Below are 14,267 nucleotides of genomic sequence, written 5' to 3'. Positions count from 1 at the left end.
GTGTTATACACGGAAAAATATGGTACTTTCTAACACTATAAACCAATGACTTGTTCTGCTATCTTGAACAATGGAATTTTCCTGCCAAGCATGAGGGAAGCTGCCAAGGAGATAAGATACAAACTCTTGTCATGAACTCATTGTATTTTTGGGAACTAACAAATTTGTTGATTTATTTATTGTGAGTTGAAATGCCTGAATCCTTGTCATGTCAAATGAGTGAAACCCACAGTGGGTAAAAAAGGAGAAGGGTGCCTGTTATGGTTGCCAAATTCCCTGCTCCAAATGAACTAAGTGCTGGTCTGCCAAAGGCACCCACCTAACACTGCCTTGCACTTTCTAAGCAAGCAAACAAGGCTCACTTCTCTACTGCAGTTTACAACCCACTTGTTGAGTAAGATTATAGGGCCTTTGATTTGATATGGTAGGGGTGCCAGAGAGGAGAGTGAATCAATATCGTTTCAACTGTTTTAACATTTGTAACTACACCAAAATTCGATGGTAGTAATACCATCTTTCTCTCATTACAGTGGTACCTCTGGATATGTACCTGATCCGTTCCGGGGTGCCATTCTCACCCCGAAAAGTACGTATCCAGAGTGGCACTTTTGAGCATGTGCAAAGCGCTGATAGAGCTCTTCTGGGCACGCTCAAAGTGTGCAGAATGCTTCTGGGCATGCACGCGTGGCAGAACCCAGAAGTAAACACTTCTGGGTCTGCCGCGTACTTAACCTGAAAATACGCAAGCTGAAGCAGACGCAACCAGAGGTATGATTGCATACTTAACCTGAGTTCTACTGCTCTCATTAAGAGTTCCCACTCTTGCATGGCTGTGAATTCACATAAAGAAAGCTTGCAGTGTTTCAGTAACCACAATAATGTATATGACTTTTGCAGGTAAAGATAACATCCAGTTATCTGAAGATGACCTAAAAAATTTCCCATTTATCAAGTGGTGTATTTTGGAAACAATACGATTAAGGGCACCAGGTGCCATCATCAAGAAAGTGATCGCTCCAATGACAATTCAAGTAAGGTTTTGTTAATGACGGTAATAGTGTACCACGGTTCTTCATTCAATAATCTTTAAAATGAATATGTTGTTGAATGTATGAAACATACAGATACACATAGAAATTCATGTCAAGTCATCTATTTAGTGCAAATGACACCCCTCCAGCCTGTTTCACTGTCTTGAAGATGAGGGATGCTGAAATTTATGTGAGATTCTACTCCAATGAAGGCACCATAGATAAAAACTAGCAAATACAGTACATCTTCGTGTTTAGGGTCTGGCTAACAATCAATTATTACCTAAGTGCATCACTTTATTAGTGACCTCATACAGACAGGATTATCTGCTGTGTTCTTGTGAAATAAATATGTTTATAAATGACTGGCTTTGTTGAAAAAGAGCTTGAAGTTGTGCATTAGGCAGCCCTGTTTAGGAAAGTTTTTAATGTTTGATGTTTTATTGTATTTTTAATATTTTGTTGGAAGCCACCTAGAGTAGCTGGGGAAACCCAGCCAGATGGGTGGAGAAAGAATAAATAAATGAATAAATATTATTATTATTATTGTTATTATTATTATTAAGAGCATGTTCTTCTGCTTTTAGAATTTTGTTATCCCTGCTGGTGACCTGTTGGCCTTGTCTCCATATTGGATTCATAGAAACCCCAAATATTTTCCTGAGCCCAATACTTTTAAACCAGTAAGTTATTGCATGGGGGCTGTTCGTTTTTCTCTTTTCTTACTAGCTGATGTGTTTGTTTGTTTGTTGCATTTTTCTCCCACCTTTGCCTCTAAAAAACTTAAGCAACCCTGTGAGGAAGGTTAGGCTGAGTGGCCGTGTGTGGTGACATCGCCCCTTTAAGACTGGTTTATGGGACTGGGTTAGGGGCTTCCGATCCCACCTGCCTTAATGGAGGCAGCCCCCATGACAGTGGGGGATCGTTGGCGAACAAAAAACAAGGATGACAGAAGACGTGGCACAGGGAGAGAGGGAAAATAGGGGAAGTGAACAACTGGCTTCGCAAATTGTGCAAGAAGGAACGGTTTGGATTCTTAGATCACGGTCTGCAGTTTCTTGAAGATGGACTTCTGGCAAGTGATGGGCTGCACCTCACAAGGGTTGGGAGGAATGTTTTTGCCATGAAACTCAAAAACCTCATCAGGAGGGCTTTAAACTGACTTATGTGGGAGAAGGAGACATGGTCCGGAAGGTAGAAGTCTATCAAGAGCTGAAGATGATCACCCAAATGTCAAGGACCAAATGGAGCAAACAGCATGCAGACTTAGTGGTGGGAGGAAAAAATCCTTAAATAAGAGACATGGGGGAATGATCAATGGTCTTCATTGAGATAAGGAGGCACTGAGTGCAAAAATATTTCCTGGCAAAAACCCTCCTAAGCTGCTGTTAAGAAGCAGAGGTTCTCAGTTTCCGGCTACGCCCACGATTCATGATGCTAGCTCTCCTCTGCCCTCTGGGGCAGAGGGGAGGTTCAAGCAGGGGAAAGCAGGTTCTCCATTTAATTGGATCTTTAATTGGCTTTAAAGTACCGGCATGTGATGGAAAAGGAGGGATGAAAATATTAAAGGAATTACAATTGGCAGGAGCGTCCAAAAAACAAAAGCATTTGTGGATGATGTTTTAATGACGGTGGAGGAACCATTGGCGAGCATACCTAAAGCTTCGAATAAAATATCAGAATTTGGGAGATTGGCAGGATTTGATCTGAACAGGAATAAAACTAATATATCACCTAAAAATTTATCTGAGGAAGAAATTGATAATTTACAGAAGGAGGTGGGATTGAAGGTAGTGAATAAAATGAAATATTTAGGCATCTGGATTACTAATAATACAAATAATTTATTTAAAGATAATTATATAAAAATGTGGAAAGAGATCAAGAAAGATTTAGATGTTTGGTATAGGCTAAAATTATCTTTATTAGGGAGAATTGCTGCCATTAAAATGAATGTCCTAGCTAAAATGTTATTTTTATTTCAAATGCTACCAATTCTTGGAATAGGATCTGGTAATTTCAAGCAATGGAAAAAGGATCTTACGAAATTTATTTGGAACTAACTGGCCCTGCCACGCGTTGCTGTGGGTCATCCCTGTGATTTCCCCCCACCCTGTTCCGATCCATGACGTATCCTGCCCCTCCCCCCACCTTATTCCTGTGATTCCCCCCTCCTCCCCCACCCCCGGCTTATCCCTGCGATTCCCTTCATTAAGATAAAACCCATGAGAAACTTGGAGATTCAGTTCCTCCCAAAGCCATGACGGGAGAAAACAACAGCTGGGAAGTGAAAGAGACAACACCATAGATGGACAGAAGAAATATCCATGGATATAACAGCTTTCACCAGGGGTGTACCCAGGATCAAAACTAGGGGGGGCAAGCCATGGTCATTCAGGGGCGGGGCCAAGACACGGGAGGGGAGGGGCCACAAAGTGGGAATGTGGGCGGGGCTACGGAGCCCAGGTGAAACTGACCTTTTTTTAGGGAGCTGACACCACGCTTACACATTATCTCTGCTTGGGAAAATAAAACAGGAAACATAAACAAACCTTAGTCAGTAAAGCATGAGACTCTTAATGTTGTGGTTTCAAGCCCCATGTTGGGCAAAATATTCCTGCATTGCAGGGGGTTGGACTAGATGATCCTGGTGGTTCCCTTCCAACTATGTGAATGATTCTGTTGTATCTGAAGGGCTGTTCACAGGAAAGATAGAGCAAACTTGTTTTGGGAGAGATGCTTGTGCTGTGATTCCTGCACTGGAGGGGGTTGGTCTAGAGGACCCTCGGGGGTCCCTTCCAACCATCTAGTTCTGTGATCCTATGATTTAAATACTCCAAGAAATATACAAACAGGCTTCTCTGTGGCAGTCACTGGAAAGGGCTCCAGGGGCGGCCATCCCACAGAAAGTTTGGTATGTGCCCTGCCAAACCACCCTCTAGCCCAAGCCCCATTCACCAGGTGAGACCTGGTGAGCTGAAGGAGTGCTCTGCAGTGGCAATGGGGCTGCCCAGGAGAGCTTGGCTGGGGATCTATCTATACCTATCTATAGGGCTGATTCATTTTATCTTAGGTAGGATTTAAAGATTAATAAACTGCCAGTGATCAAATCAAACCCAGCTCCTAATTTTAACCCCTCACCCCTCCTAGGAAGAAGAGAAATAAGAAGGGGGGGCAGGTGGAGAAGGTCATATGCAGATCTTCAGACATATTTTCTCTCCAGCAAAGACTTGATAGGTGAGGTGCCTTCTGTTCTTACAAAACTTGATTCCCCCCCCCACTTTAAAATGTACAAAAAGTTAAAATGCTGAAATAGATTGAATTTCACATCCACTTAATTGGATATTCCCTGGTTCTAGTATTATGAGAAGGATAAAAATCTCTCATTCCCACCCCCAATTACTTGCCTTTTTTCTAAAAGTTATAATGCCCCAGGTTTTGTAACATTTCCTCATAGGGGAATTGCTCCAACCCCTGGATCATATTGGTCACTCCCCCGCCCCGCCAATAATGTGCTTTGCTGCCATAGCAATAAGTATGCTCTCATAGACCCAACCTTCAGCAACATAGCCTTTCAGTTTTGTTCCGTGTACATGCTGTCAATTACTACCTGATAAACTGCAAATATGGTACTCACAGGTACATGATCCACTGAGTCAACCATTCATCCTATTATTTAATGTAAACTGCTTAGCTGCTTGTTTATAGTTGCTTTATACTAAGTCAATTGGTCAGTCTTGTTTAGTATTGTCTACACTGACTGGCAGCAGCTTTCCAGAGTTTCTGACTCTACCTGGACATGCCTGCAACTGAACCGTCCTAAGGCAATGCAAGGCAGTTGATCTATACTGAGCTACAGCCCAGAAAGCATAAACCAGGAACCAGAGGAGCACTTAAGAAAGGACAATAACAGTTTGCTATAATTTGGCAAGCTTTGGATACCTAAACCAGCTCAAGAGAGGGGCTTGCATTTCTTTGAGGTGAAGAACTGAAATACACAGGTTCTTCCTTTGAAACAAAAGAATGTCAGGGATTTGCAAGATGCAAATTAAATCCCTGCCCCCAGGCAAATCTACTTGGGGTGTGAATTGGATTTGAGCTCACAGCTCCTTCTTTATGTGGCTGTTGAGCTCAAACGAACAGCAATGGGCTGGGCACAGGAGGAGCTGCTGCAAAAAAGATATTTTAAAAAGCAAAACTTTTGAGGCCATTTATCATACAGTAATAATTTTCACAATTTGCCAGACCAAAGTGAACTAAAAAGGAGGGTTGAAGAAGGAAGGAAGAGCTTGCAGGAAAACCTCCTTCAGTTTGACAGCGAGTCAGGGAGGGAGAGGAACAGCTTTGCTGAGGCTGCTGCTCACAACTCCAGCCTCTGCCTTGCCGGGTGGGGAGGGGGAGGGGAAGCCACTTTGCTGGGAGGGAAGGAGCCCCGCTGGGGCTGCGAGATAGGGAAGGAGCCGAAGGGAGAACAGCAGCTTTGCCGAGGCTGCTTCTCCCGACTCGAGCCGCTGCCTTGCCCGACAGTCAGACGGGGAGGGAGGGGCAGGAGCTGCTTTTCAGGGAGCTGGTCGGCAAGCTGCCGTGTCGGGTGTTTATTTTATTTTTATTTTATTGCTTCTAGAGGGGGGCAGGAGCCCTAACCTGCCGGGTGCTGGGTACGCCCCTGGCTTTCACACACAGGGCAGAATAAAGATAGTTTGAGTTCTTCACTTGAAACTTTATAAATTTATGTATTATAACATCACAAATGGAAACCATTAATTATGTAGCTGTTGACTCAGGGATTATTATTATAACTGAAATGTAACTGACAATTAAGATTATGGGACACAGTGATACAGGATCGGAAATGCACCCAAACCACCATGCGGGGAGCCACTTTAACTAAAATGTATTAATTGGAGGTTGATTGGCACTTTGATAATTGTATAATTTGGGAAATAATTGTTATTATTATAATTTGGCTGTTATTGAGGGTATATTGGAAAACTAATTTAAAGATTATTTTTTAATAAATTATATGGAAATGAGTTAGAACCTGAAAAATAATGAGCTTAAATACAGCTGTCTCCCGTTAAGGCTTCAAGGCTGGTGTCACAAGGTAATTGGGTAGAAGAGGTCTAAGTCCCCATAAAACCTGGATTGGTGGGAGCTTTCAGCAGCCAGCCAAACAAAGGTTGGGCTTTTGACAGCATCTTGTTCTGTTGCTCAGCCTACTGAGATTTAAGTGTGTTTATGTTAATTAGCTGGATAAGTTACAAGAAAGAAGATTCCACCTAAACATTAGGAAGAACTTCCTGACAGTAAGAGCTGTTCGACAGTGGAATTTGTTGCCAAGAAGTGTGGTGGAGTCTCCTTCTTTGGAGGGCTTTAAGAGGAGGCTTGACAGCCATCTGTCAGGAATGCTTTGATGGTGTTTCCTGCTTGGCAGGGGGTTGGACTGGATGGCCCTTGTGGTCTCTTCCAGCTCTATGATTCTAAGTTTGTTGTTTTCTTACCTTTTGAGCTATTTGGAGTTTCTCTCTCTCATAGCGTTTTTGTTTTAGTAAAGTCTGTGTATGATTTTATGAAATTTGGTCTGGTCTGAACTCCTGGACCCTTTAATTTTGACCATGTTTTTTGGAGCAAGGGTCACCCACCACACCAGGACTGGCCCAAGGGAGCCAGGGAGCTTCATGGGAATTTGAACACTGGTCTTCCAGGTCGTAGTCCAACATGAATCGCTACAAGGCATTGGCTTTCTGTGTGGAAATAATTCCCATGGAGCAGGCATTTCCAACACGTTGATCACGATCGACTTGGGAATCGCTGACTGGTTTTTGTCAATCGCAGGCTACCGTCAGTCTCATGCAAGCCTGAGCTCCTCCTCCTCCAGCCATGGAAGCAGGCTTGCCTTCCTTCCCTGACGCCTGCTCTGCACTGCGCTCTGTGTGTGTGGGGGGGGGGGTGGTGGTGGTAGAGCTCCAGTAGTGGGGTATGTGGGGGGGCTGGGATGTGTGTGTGGGGGGGTGTTCCTGCGGGGTACTAACTTAGGGGTGGGGGCAATAACATGATTGAACTCGAAACAAAAAGCTCCAGAAGCAGAAAGACTGAGGTGGAGGGAGAGAGTGAGGATGCTGGGGGGGGGAGGCGGGGGGGGGGAGGAGAATCATGGAGCAAGGAAGGAAGCAACTCGGAAGGGAAAGAGTTAAGAGAGAGAGAGAAGCTGGTTCCTCAGATCTGTGCAAACTAATATAAAAAATATAGTTTGACTTTTCTCACTTGTTCAGGTACTTGTTCATATTTAATAAACTTAAATGACTTTGGAGGGTGGTAGATCACTGCCAGTTTTTGATACTTGTTGGTAGATTGCAGCCTACTGGTACTTGAGGTTGGACTTGCCTACCATAGAGGAACTTGAATGCTTCTCCTTAGGCATGGCTAAAGGTCATAACAGCTTGTACTGCCATAATAGCTTGTACTGAGGAAAGCACTGGGGAAAGGAGAATTATTTAAAAAATAACCACAACCATGGGTGTTGAAAGCACACCTCTTATTCAAATGCAGGCCAAGTTCCTGTTTACATTACTATCACAAGGATTCTAGGGATTCTAAGAGAAGCTTTTGAGCACTTGCGGCACTTTAACCTTCCCTACCATCTCTCTTCCAGATCTAGAATTTATGAATGTTTAAAATAAACTCACAAAGTAGCTTCTTACTCCATGATTAGCCAAATAGAAGGTCATGTTTGTTATTAAGCTTATTTACCACAAAGTTGATTTTGAGAAAGGGAATTTTCATCACACAGGATCGTTGGAAAGAAGCAAATTTAGAGAAAAATGTTTCCTTGGAAGGTTTTGTGGCTTTTGGAGGAGGAACACACCAGTGTCCGGGAAGGTCAGTAAAACAACTGGAGTTTATTTCTTAAACTCTTTAGAGAGTGACTCTACTTCTATAACTCCATTCCCTCTTAACAACAAAGCTTCACAGATGATTTTCTTTTTTCAAAAAGGATTGAAAAGTTTATTATTGCTACAAGCTATTTTGGCTTGATGGAGGTATTCCCAATTTGAATGGTAAAGGCAATGCTGCATAATGTGGGATGTAGGAATGTCTTGCAGTTTCTCTGAATTTACGGTTTCCTTGCCACCTTCTTAAGCTGTGTAAAGTTAATTTCAGTTGCTCCATACAGTGGTATCTCGATTTAAGAACCGTCCTGTTTACGAACGGTCCGGTTTACGAACTCTGCAAAACCCGGTTTGTGAACTTTACCTCGGTTTAAGAATGGAATCCAAATGGTGGAAGGCCATCAGCGGCGGGAGGCTTCATTAGGGAAAGCGCGCCTCGGTTTAAGAACAGTTTCGGTTTAAGAACGGAGTTATGGAACAGATTAAGTTCGTAAACCGAGGTACCACTATATACTTATTTCAATATTTGGTCACAATGCATTCTGTTGATGTTGCAGGATGCAATGTTTGGATAGGACCATAGAGGTTAGCTGAAACAATAGCTTTTGCATCCATTTGTATAGGTGTAAAACAACTTTTCTCACAAAGTGCACTGTGTCAACATTTTGTTGTTGATGGCTTTCACTGTAAGAATTAGAATACAACAAACATCCCATGATGTAACAGTATCTTTGTAAAAATTGTGGGAAAGCTTGCAAAGTTAAATTGCAAAAAAGATGCAACAGGTTTTTTCCAATTTGAAATTTGAATGTATCCAAGAGCAGGCCTAAGAAACTTATTGAATTTTACTTCCTTCTACAGGTATTTGTATTACAGTACTCAGGTTTTGAAACTATCCCACCATTGACAAAACTGTCTTACCCATGAAATGAGCCCACCCTACACCCCCACATTGTGCAACCAATGGGGCCATTGTACAAATGTCTATCTACACACAAGTGGCTGCAAACATCTGCTTTAAGATAAATTAAATCTACTTTATATTTTGGAAAGTTGTTTCTTTGTTATATGCCTCTTTAAAAATTGGGGATGGGTATTTTTTATTATTGTTATGCATTTTGTGTTTTTATGTTGTAAACTGCCCTGTAATCTTTGGATGAAGGGTGGTATAAAAAATTAATAAATATGAATGAAGTATTGCAACAGAATTTTATATGATGTTTCCTGAGATCAAGGCAGTTTTCATCTATGTTTGGTTACAATTGAAGGCCATTGTGAAAAGATGGCAGACTGAACCTTTCATAACTGTTTTTAACCACTGACTTAAAAACTCCACTGATTTGTTGGTTTCTCAGAATTCTTGAACAATGCTAGTGAAATTATCTTTTTCAAATATATCTTGGAGACATATATATTTCATTCCCCGAGAGGCAGGTATATTATTTTAATAACTGATCTGATTTCATTTCAGATATGAAAGGGCGATTTTGATCTTTTATACCATTCTGACTAATGATATAGAATTATAATAAAGGAAAAAACTGGGAGCCTTCCATTCGCTCCCAGAGTTCTAAAATGTTGGTCTTCGTTGCTTCAGATCTTGTATGTTGCCAAATATAGTTAGAGCATTTCAAGACTGAAAAAAAGAAATAAAAAATGAAACTATACTAGTCAAATCTGAATTTGAATTGCTATATTTACCTAAAAGGCAACAAACCACATTTCATGCATCCATAGTAGGTCAAGATGTATTTCCCCCGCTGTTCAGTATTTTATATTGTGAGACAAACATCAATTGGGAAATGGAAATAAATGTTGCATAAATAAAAATGATTGATTGGCTACGCACTGAGGTGAGCTGCAATCCTATACACACTTGCTTGTGAATAAGCCTCAGTGAAGTGAGTGGGACTTCTGAGTAGACATGTATAAGACTGCACTATTAATTGTCACTGGGTCATGCTGAAATCAGTGTGAAAACTTGTTCTTGACTTAAGTGAAGTCCCACTGTTTACCCCCAGTGAAAACTGCTCTTTAGTGCTCAGTCGGAGCAAACAGCAATTCAAGTTTTCCCTAGATTGCCATTTGTTCCAATCTATTACTAAAGAGTGAGTTTTTCCTTGGAAAGGGGCAGGGCAAGGGGAAAACCTAGAAAGCTCAGGTCAAGTGGAAACCTCCTGGGACCCGTGCTTTCTAGGCATGGCAAAAGTGGAAGTGTGGACAAGCCCTGAGTCGGCACCCAACACAGTGTACTTATTTCATTGTTCCCGCAAGGGGACAATGACAATAAAGATTTATTTTATTCTTTCTATTCTATCATGCATGCATCCCATCCTGGAGAGATAACTTGTACTGTTTGCATTTTAGATGGTTTGCTATCATGGAGATTCAAATTCTAGTAGCTATGTTGCTTTGCAAATACGAATGCCATCTTTTGGATCCACTACCAAAGGAGGTAACATATTCATAATGAAAATAAAAATTCTTAGTATGTAACTTTAATTATCTTTAATTTCCTCTGTTAAGCTTTTGTAACTTTTCTAACTAGATAAAAGCTTGCCTTTTCTTATGCAGCAGTTTTTTAAAGTGGAGAATATCTTTGGAGGAACAGACATGAAAATCATTGCAACAGAAGTCAACCAATACAGATTTTGGATTTCAGTCAGTTGCTTGTGTATCTTTCCAAAGTCACAGAAAAACATATCCCTTGGGACAAATACTTCACAATAAGGACTCAGCATTTCTTCCTGCAAAGAGGCTTAATCATTAAGCTGATAAGATAAAACAAGATATATAGTCAACATCTATTTCCGGCTGAAATGGTTACATTTCAGTGATAATACATACATTATATATTAGCTGCACAATAAAGTCTTAAGTAGTAAACAAGCAATAGCTTAGAAAACTGGACAAATCTATAAAGATACAACAAAATGACAATATTATTAGTCTAATTGCAAAATGGTGGGAAGAAACTCTTGAGTTTACTGGAACAGTGTCTGGGTGTTGATTTACGAATTGATGTTACTTCTATCAAATACATGAGGGATTGTAAAGAAAAAGACTGCTTGTCTGTACTCCACCTGTTCTTGGTGATATTTTTTTCTGTGACTTTGCATTCTGATCACTTCACCATCCTCTGTATTGTCTGTTGTGTATCTTTCCTGCAAGAGTCTTATGGATTAGGACAGGGGTGTTCCCAGGATAAAAATTAGGGCGGGGGCAAGGGGCGGGGGCAAGGGGCGGGAGGGGAGGGGCCACAGTGGGAATATGGGCGGGGCTACGTTGCCTGCGCCTCTCCGGTCTTCCGAGGAGGCGGCCCCAGGCTCCCGCTCCCGGCGTGAAGCCCCAGAGGTGCGTGGGGAACGCGAGCCTGTGGCTGCCTCCTCTGCACCTCCCCGGTCTTCCGAGGAGGCGGCCCCAGGCTCCCGCTCCCGGCGCGAAGCTCCAGAGGCGCACGGGGAACGCGAGCCTGTGGCTGCCTCCTCCGCTTATGCTCCCCACTCCTGCTTAGCGCTCCTCCGCTTACGCTCCCCGCGCGCCTCTGGAGCTTCACGCTGGGAGTGGGAGCCTGGGGCTGCAGCGCCTGCACCCCCCAGCCTTCTGCTTCTAGGGGGGGGCAATTGCCCCCTCCTGCCCCCTGCCTACGCCCATGGATTAGGAATTTGAATGTAATAATTTTTCACATACACTCCTCCATAGGTATTTGTCAGTGGAATATTAAGTTGAAGCTGGCACCCTAGTTACTTTAAATGGAAGTTAAATATGCTTACCTGATTACAGGTAGGTAGCCGTGTTGGTCTGGATCGAAGTAAAATAAAAAAAATTCCTTCAGTAGCACCTTAAAGACCAACTAAGTTTTTATTTTGGTATAAGCTTTCGTGTGCATTCGTGTGCATGCACACGAAAGCTCATACCAAAATAAAAACTTAGTTGGTCTTTAAGGTGCTACTGAAGGAATTTTTTTTATTATGCTTACCTGAGTTCTGGATTGCAGCCATAGGCTACTGGTCTGCATCCAATTAGTCCATGCTACAATAAATTCTGTTGAAACCTCCACATTGACCAGGTGCAGGCTTATAATCACAGTGGACAGTCTAGCTTCATGGAACTAACAGGAATTTTTTCGTGCTCTTTTATGATTTGAACCAACATGCAGCAACCTTGTGATGTCAATGAAGTTACTGTACTGTTTTAACATCCCCTATTAACCCACAGCGGGTGGCACTGGGTTAAACTACTGAGCCTAGGGCTTGCCGATCAGAAGGTTGGTGGTTCGAATCCCCGTGATGGGGTGAGCTCCCATTGCTCGGTCCCAGCTTCTGCCAACCTAGCAGTTCAAAAGCACGTCAAAGTGCAAGTAGATAAATAGGTACCACTCCATTGGGAAGGTAAACGGCATTTCCGTGTGCTGCTCTGGTTCGCCAGAAGCGGCTTAGTCATGCTGGCCACATGACCTGGAAGCTGTACGCCGGCTCCCTCGGCCAATAATGCGAGATGAGCGCAGCAACCCCAGAGTCGGTCACGACTGGACCTATGGTCAGGGGTCCCTTTACCTTTATTACCGGTATGTTATAACAGACTTTTATTCCCATAGTTTCTTGAAAGATCCTTAAAAGTATATGTTCATAAAAATTCCACTAAATATAGATAATCTCTATTTAGATCTCTACGTCTCCCTTACAGTTCATGGTTAGATAATCTGAAATGTAATCCTTGTTTTAAAATGTGAAAGTTTGTATATGGTCCACTTTTGAATAACTAGCATCCCAGGTTGTTGTAGGGAAATAATATTTATGAAAAACATTTAATCCCACTTTTCTGCCCCATTATGAGGCATGATAAGATCCACTGCAGGCAAAAAAGAAAAAAGCAGGCATGAATAAAAACACTTTAAAAACCCAGATTATTCATAAAGTGCAAAAAGTAGACAAAAGAATAACAGGGAGCAGGCAAGCAAACGGGAAAACTCAAGAACATAAGCAAATGCACCCCAAAGTATTCAGCCTGGAATGAAAGGTCATGGGAGAATTGTTTGGCTCCCTGTCCCAAGACAGGGCTTTCTAAACCTTAGCACAGCAACAGAGAAAGCGCTATCATGTTATTCTGCCAAATAAACTTCCAGCATAGGCAGGGCATAAAAGTCCTCTCCTGATGCAGTTAGGCAGAGACTGGGCAGGCTCACATGGTAGGAGGGCTCAGGTAATAATAATCAGTTGTAACTGGAAAAGTGTGCTACAAACCATCACCCTTCTTCCTCTGCCCAATATCTACAACCCCGTTTACTTAGGTTTTATCTTGTCATAAAGTAGAATTCAACATCACTCTCTTCCAGTTGTTCCATCTGTGCAAGCATTATGGCTTGCCAGGTGGAAAATCCCCCCTTCTCCTCCCACACACTGTTCTGGGAATTCTCCCAACCCACCCATCCCCCCAGTTCAATTTTGGGGAGTGTGGGAGGGAGCCCTGTCACACAAGCAAAAATCCTTTGGCAGGGCCTCTGTTGACGGGACTGGCTATGTGAAACATGCCCACAGAGTTTAATTCTAAACTCACCCTCACCCTCACCCTCACCCCTTAACCCCTTAACCCCTTAACCTCAACCCTGGCTCAAAATAATTAACATTTTTTTGGGAAAATATAGTTAATTGTTGGTAAAGTTCTTGTTTCATTTACACTTATATTATCACCTGTATTATCATCTGAAATGTCTGCTTGTAAATTATTTTCTGTTTTTGCAGAGCCTTCTCCACTTGGTGGGGACACAGCAGCCTGAGGGACCATGCAGAATTCAGTATAAGCTGAGAATTTGAAGCTGAGCATTGATGCCCATCCCGATTCCTTAACTGTCAGACTGAAAATCAGAATTGGAAGGGACCCCAGGGGTCATCTAGCCCTACCCCCACAATGCAGGATGGATCTGCTCCATTCCGATGTGTCCTGCATTCTATGTTACCACCTTTGATCATCAGAGGTTTAAATATACCACACAATCCACTTCAATCCACTTCAATTGTTTTTATAGGATGCCCATTATACCTCCAGTTTGGGGCTTGGCTACCCATTTTATCGTCATTGAAATACCCAGTTAATTAGAAACCCCCGCAACCAAGCGAGTTAACTGAGGGCAAATTATTTCTCTGAGCCAAACAAAGGTGCTAGGAGTTCCTTTTAAATATAGATTGATGAGTTCTTCTTCTGCAGCTGCATGAGTGCTGATAAAGTTAAGAGGGGGTCAAATACTGCCAAAATTTGAAGGGAAATATTTGCACTGGTAAATTAGACAAGGGTTTCTCAACCAGTGTGCCTCCAGATGTTTTGGGACTATAACTCCCATCATTCCTGA

At 42.4% G+C, this 14,267-nt stretch overlaps 1 protein-coding gene across 5 annotated transcripts in view; it reads left to right on the top strand.

Annotated features, from left to right (window-relative positions):
- The window catches only part of CYP39A1 (cytochrome P450 family 39 subfamily A member 1), a 35,237-nt gene extending 21,313 nt beyond the window's left edge, over positions 1 to 13,924 (top strand). For 3 of the 5 annotated variants that reach the window (XM_035110315.3, XM_088665504.1, XM_088665505.1), the window contains 5 exons: positions 898 to 1,031; positions 1,619 to 1,714; positions 7,822 to 7,910; positions 10,289 to 10,376; positions 13,663 to 13,924. In XM_035110315.3, coding sequence (XP_034966206.1) covers positions 898 to 1,031; positions 1,619 to 1,714; positions 7,822 to 7,910; positions 10,289 to 10,376; positions 13,663 to 13,734 — 479 coding nt within the window. In that variant the 3' untranslated portion in view covers positions 13,735 to 13,924. Of the gene's footprint in view, positions 1 to 897; positions 1,032 to 1,618; positions 1,715 to 4,181; positions 4,264 to 7,821; positions 7,911 to 8,782; positions 9,764 to 10,288; positions 10,377 to 13,662 lie in introns of those variants that run through there. The other 2 variants (XM_035110316.3, XM_060272338.2) reach the window with 2 other exon arrangements.
- The last annotated feature ends 343 nt before the right edge of the window (positions 13,925 to 14,267 follow it).

The sequence above is a fragment of the Zootoca vivipara genome, chromosome 3 (assembly GCF_965207765.1).
Source record: "Zootoca vivipara chromosome 3, rZooViv2.hap1.1, whole genome shotgun sequence".
In the NCBI taxonomy this organism is placed as follows: domain Eukaryota; kingdom Metazoa; phylum Chordata; class Lepidosauria; order Squamata; family Lacertidae; genus Zootoca; species Zootoca vivipara.
This window is presented reverse-complemented; position numbering and strand designations above follow the sequence as displayed.